Genomic DNA, 6282 nt, shown 5'->3' on the forward strand with positions numbered 1-6282 from the left:
TTCAGGAATCAGAAACAACACAATCATCATGAATGACCTAGAAGTAGCTCTAGATAATAAGAGCATGAGTTCTTTGGAGGTGCTTTAAGAGCATAGAGGAAAGATGCTGCAGATGTGACTACCATCAATAGGACATCATAAGGAACTTGATGAATTTTTGTATTTTTTGGAGGCCAATTAGAGCTACTGATGGCCTGATGTGAAGAGTTACCTTCCAGAATCATAATCTCAGTTTTATGATTGCAGTTTCATGGGAAGCAATGGGAATTTAATTGGGTAAGGGAAATAATGGGAATTTATTCTTTGGAAGTCTTATTCTCTGTCCCTAATTTACTCTTTTCTTTTCAGGATAGATAGTGTTTTTAAAATATGAGTGTATTTAATATTTCTGACTAATATGTTATTATTCTGAAAACAATTTTACCAGTTTTGCTTTCTAGATATGAATTTATATTATATATTGATACAATAGCAAGATAATGTACTTCTGAATCTGCCATAGTAGGTTATGTGCTGGAGGCATACCATCCAATATTAGAAATAATTGAATATAAGAATTCTTTTTCTTACTTTGTTTGCTTTAGAGGCTTGTGTACACTGAATTCATTCCTGTTGAACAGAGTGTTTCTCATCCTCTCTAGTTCTTTTTAGAAGTAGGATCTGTGTTAACAAACAAGATATAACTCTATGTCCTTTAATATACTTCTAGAGATTTAGAAAAAAATCGTAGTAATATTTTGCATAGTTTATTTCTTAATAAAATTATTCTTTTGGATATCACAATGTCTGAAATCCTTAGAAATATATTTCATTAAATAGGCTAATTAAATAGAATATTGAGATAATCAAAAATGCTGGCCAAATGTATTTATTTTCTTCCATAAGATAACATATAAGTGAAATTGTTCTATATACATAGAACAGACACACTTATGAGAAGGCTTTGATGTTTCAACAAACTGATTAGTGGGTTGCATGCTATGATAAGCAGATGGTTCTCTATATCCCATATAGATGTTGTCCTTCATATGTTCCATTGTCTAAAACTTGTCCTGCTCTTGGAGACTTTAAATATAAACAGCAATAGATAGTAGTTATCTCAAAACTTGTGGTGGCCATACTTAGCAAGCTGAACTATTTGTCAGCCCTCTAACAAGAATTTTAGTAAAGAAAAAAATCAGTTTTGTTCACAAGAAAAAATTCTTTCAAGGAACTTATTTAGAGCAACTTTGACATCCTTATTCCTCAGGCTGTAGATCAAAGGATTCAGCATGGGCACGACAATGGTATAAAATACAGAGGACACTTTCCTTTGGTCCATGGAGTTGATTGATGATGGCTGCAGGTACATGAATGCAAGGGATCCAAAGAATATAGCAACTGCTGATATGTGTGAGCTGCAAGTGCTGAAGGCTTTGGACCTGCCTTCAGTGGATTTAATCCGGAGGATGCTGGCTATGATGAAGATGTAAGAGCTTAGAATTGTCAGAGTTGGAATAAAGATATTGAAAACACTGAAGCACAAAGCTAATACTTCATTAATAAAAGTATCAGAACAAGAGAGTTCCAGGAGTGGGGAAAGATCACAGAAGTAATGATTTATTACATTGGCCTTACAAAAATGCACTTTTAACATGAAGACTGTTTGAGTTGTGGCACCAACAAAAGCCATAATATATACTCCAAATATCATCCAGGAACAAACTTGATAGGACATTACAGCATTGTAAAGCAAGGGCTTACAAATGGCAACATAGCGGTCATATGCCATTACAGCTAACATGTGACACTCTGCAATAGTAAAAGTAGCAAAAATGCAAAACTGTGTCATACATTCAGGGTAGGAGATGATGTTCTGCACTGTCACAAAGTTCACCAACATTTTGGGAATAATGACAATGGACTGGCAGAGGTCAATGAAGGACAGACTGCTGAGAAAATAATACATGGGTGTGTGTAGTTGAGAACTGAATAGTATCAGGGTGATCATGCTGAGATTCCCCACCACTGTGACCACATAGATTCCTAGGAACAGGAGGAAGAGGGGCAGCTGCAGCCCTGGTTTGTCTGTTAAACCAGCAAGATTGAACTCAGTTACTCCGGAAAGATTTCCTTGGAACATTTTCTTCTGGGAGTTCTATAGAAAGGTGGGGGATATGAAATTGATATCTGTAATTTTATATACGTGAAGTGTTAAACAGAACTCTGTAGGCTTAGATTTTTCTAAACCCACTTTATTTAAGGTTCTTGAACACTACAACCTCCCTTCTATCTTAATAACCAGAGTTAGTGAAGAAAGAAGGCTACTAGGTTTTCCTTTTTCTGGACCTGTTTAAAAGTAGTTCTTTGTGGTGATTCTACTCTTCGTTGTCAGTATACCTGCAATCCAGTCAAATAGCAAATATCAAACATGAATCAGTAGCAGAATTTGATTCAAGAGAAATTTCAAGTTCTGCTAAATCTACGTCTGTCAGTAGTATGAAATAGCCAGAAACAGCCACCAATACCACAAGAAGATCATTGGCACGTGTCTCTCTACAAAGTAAAGATCATCGAAGACCATTGAAGTTTTGAATAGCTAGCAAAGACTAGCAAAATGCTTGATAGCCAGCAAAGACCAGCCAAGCATTGCACAAGCTTCCAGAAAAGTATCATATAACACCCTGAGTTCTTAAAGAAACCAGAAATTTTCACGTTAGAACTCAAGCTTTTATTTTGAAAGGCATCTTGTATTTTAACTCCCTAAGACATTAGCCCTATAAACACATGGAAGTTATAGATAAATATAAAATACATCTGTCCCCGAATATAATTTTTGCTATGAGAATGTTAGTAGTCAATCTGCTAAGGACTCCTCATGACTTATTTGTCATTCCCTGAAACATGGTACCAATTTTTTTCTATGTTATAATAAGAGCAGCATCCACACAAAGACAAATGACCACCACACACATACACAACCCTTGCAATAAATACTTAATGGTCATAATCTAAAGCCTTTCTCCATAAGGCAATCAACAATATAAGCTGAATTTTAATTAACATTATAGCAGAACTTCAAGTTAGGGCAATTAGGTGAGAAAATAAAATCAAAAGCCATAGTATGACATGAGATGTCAGGAAATTGTCAATCTATTAAAAAGTTACATATATAAATCATTGAACTTATGTGTTTCCTAATTACAATTCAGTGTAAGAAGAATGTTTTTCCAACAAATGGGCAATTAGATTTAGTTACATGTTAATACTTGATATCCAACTTTCCATACTTTGAAAAAATTAATGAAAAATGGATACTATAATATATACTATAGTATCTAAAAATAACATTTGAAGAAATACTTAGGTAGAATTTCATGCCCATGAAATTGGTGAGGATAAGATATCACAATCAAATGTTATGGAAAAAATTGAACATAATTAAAATTAATTTGTTCCTTAAAAGACACCATAGATAGATGAAAATAACAGATCTGAAGTAATGTATCTTAGGGAGAACAATTAATGGAACTAAAGGGATGTTATATTCTAATGGCTAAAAGACAAATAATCTAATTAAAAATAGCTAGATAATTTTAAAAATTAACCTTCCATTGGAGGTAGATAAATAACTATTAAATACCTGAAAATATGTGTACCATATAAATATTTATAGATATACATAATATAGGCATTAATGAAAGAAGAAGCCATGAATTTGAGGTAGAGCAAGGAGGTGTTTATTAGCGGACTTTAAAGAAGGAAGAGAAAGAAAAAATATATAATTATAATATAATGCCAGAAAATAAAAGAAGCAAGAGAAAAGATAATAAATGTCCAGATTCATACAGTCGTTCTTTGTCTCAGAGAATTCATGTGTTGGAAATTTATTCCTCCATGAAAACTTGTAGAGATGTGGGAATTTTAAAGGACAATAGGAATAGATTCACTGGTTATTATAGCCATGTAATTTAGTTCACTATCAGATCTAGTTTGCTTTTCTGCTGCTGTGATAAAATACTCTGACAGAGAGCAGCTTTGGGAAGAAAGGGTCTATTTTAGCTTATGGATTTTTGGGTTGTAGTCCCCCACTGAGGAAAATTAGGGCTGAAACTGAAGGAGGAACCAATGAAAAGAATCTATGGAAGAGTGCTGTTTATTGATTTGTGTACTGAAATATGTTCACTTAGCTTTCTTAATGTCTGGGGCTTTTGGGCTGGGCCTTCACATATTTATCATCTAGCAAACTATCTCTCATAGACCTTGCCTTGCCATAGGTTGACTTTTCCAAATTCGATTTTCCAACTCAATTGAGTTTCCTTTTTCTCAGGTGATTCTTGATGGTGTCAAATTGATAATAACAATGAACTACTTTGGGCACAAACTCAGTGGATGGGCCCAAGTCCCCCAGAGGACTCTTTATGCCACAGGTGCCCTAGCACATCCAGGATCTTAGATTCACTGGTGAGTGAAACAAACATCTGTTCCAAACCAATAGTGACTGGCCTGTGCCAGCAGCAGAGACACAGGAAACCTGCCTGACCAAGGGCACAGGTCCCTTCTGGTTGGCGCCAGCTCCAGGCCACTTTGGGTGGGAACTCAGCAAAGAGTCCCACATCCCCAGAGAACTCTTCATGCTGAAGGCCCAGGATTTTAGGATCACTGGTGAGTGAAACACATCTGTTCCAAACCAATCGTGAAGGCCCTTGGCAATATGAGCAAGGACACAGGTGTCCTACCTGACAAGCAGCTTGGGTTCTTTCCGATCTGTGCTGATTGACTTTGGTTTCGAACACACCAGACAGCCACAGGGTCCGCAGAGTGGACAGCATTTCCAGGCGCTGTAACATGCCCAAGATCTTAGGATTCTAGGATCCCAGGATACTAGGAACTTGGTCACACCAGGATCTCAGAGTCTCAGATGAAGCTTGACTGCCAAGAACTCTGACACATCCTGAATCTCAAGTTCACAGGATCCTGAAATCACAGGATGATAGAGAAAGCTGGAATCTGAGGAGTCCTGAATCAACCGGGGTCATAGGAAGGACAGGCTCCAATCAGATATATTGAGGGCAATAAGCACTGGAGATAATCAGATGGAAGGAGGCAAGCTTAAGAACAGAAGCAACAGAAACCAATATTACTTGGCATCATCAGAATCAAACTCCCCCACCATAGTAAGTCCTGGATAAACCATCACACCATAAAAGCCACTTCTCATGATGATGATGGAGGACTTTAGAAGGAAATACAGGAAAACACAGGTAAACAGCTAGGAGCCCTTAAAGAGGAAGCACAAAAATCCCTTAAAGAGTTACAGGAAAACACTACCAAACAGGTGAAAGAGTTGAACAAAACCATCCAGGATCTAAAAATGGAAGTAGAAACAATAAAGAAATCCCAAAGTGAGACAACTCTGGAGATAGAAGTCTTAGGAAATAAATCAGGAACCATAAAAGGGAGTATCAGCAACAGAATAGAAGAGACAGAAGAGAGAATCTCAAGTGCAGAAGATTCCATACATAACATGGACACAACAATCAAAGAAAATGGGAAATACAAAAAGATCCTAACTCAAAACATCCAGGAAATCCAGGACACAATAAGAAGACCAAACCTTAGGATAATAGGTATAGATGAGAATGAAGACTTTCAACTTAAAGGGCCAGTAAATACCTTCAACAAAATTATAGAAGAAAACTTCCCTAACCTAAAGAAAGATATTCCCAAGAACATAAAAGAAGCCTACAGAACTCCAAATAGACAGGACCAGAAAAGAAATTCTTCCCAACACATAATAATCAGAACAAAGAATGGACTAAATAAATATAGAATATTAAAAGCAGTAAGGGAAAAGGGTCAAGTAACATATAAAGGCAGACCTATTAGTTATACTTAGGCCAGACTTCCAGAGACTATGAAAGCCAGAAGATTCAGGACAGATGTTATACAGACACTGAGAGAACACAAAAGCCAGCCCATAATACTATACCCAGCAAAACTCTCAAGAAACCAAAGTATTCCAAAGTATTCCAAAGTATTCCATTACAAAATGAAATTCACACAATGTCTTTCCAGGAATCCAGCCCTTTCAAGGATTATAAAGGGAAAACTCCAACACAAGGAGGGAAATGACACCCTAGAAAAAGCATGAAAGTAATTCTTAAACAAACCTAAAAGAAGACAGCCACAAGAACAGCATCCCAACTCTTTTTTTTTTTCAAGACAGGGTTTCTCTGTATAGCCCTGGCTGTCCTGGAACTCACTTTGTAGACCAGGCTGGCCTCAAACTCAGGAGTCCAC

The 6282-nt window shown here is 36.5% G+C and overlaps 1 protein-coding gene across 1 annotated transcript; it reads right to left on the reverse strand.

Annotated features, from left to right (window-relative positions):
- Positions 1 to 1095: 1095 nt before the first annotated feature.
- Positions 1096 to 2122, reverse strand: Olfr968 (olfactory receptor 968). The gene has a single exon (NM_146612.2). It carries the CDS (start codon positions 2120 to 2122, stop codon positions 1178 to 1180), a length of 945 nt encoding a protein of 314 aa, NP_666823.1. The 3' UTR covers positions 1096 to 1177.
- Positions 2123 to 6282: the final 4160 nt, after the last annotated feature.

This window comes from Mus musculus, chromosome 9 (assembly GCF_000001635.26).
Source record: "Mus musculus strain C57BL/6J chromosome 9, GRCm38.p6 C57BL/6J".
Taxonomy (NCBI): Eukaryota; Metazoa; Chordata; class Mammalia; order Rodentia; family Muridae; genus Mus; species Mus musculus.

Excerpts from the sequence above, each read along its gene's own strand:
- Olfr968 (NM_146612.2), bottom strand. The coding sequence starts at position 2,122 with ATGTTCCAAGGAAATCTTTCCGGAGTAACTGAGTTCAATCTTGCTGGT.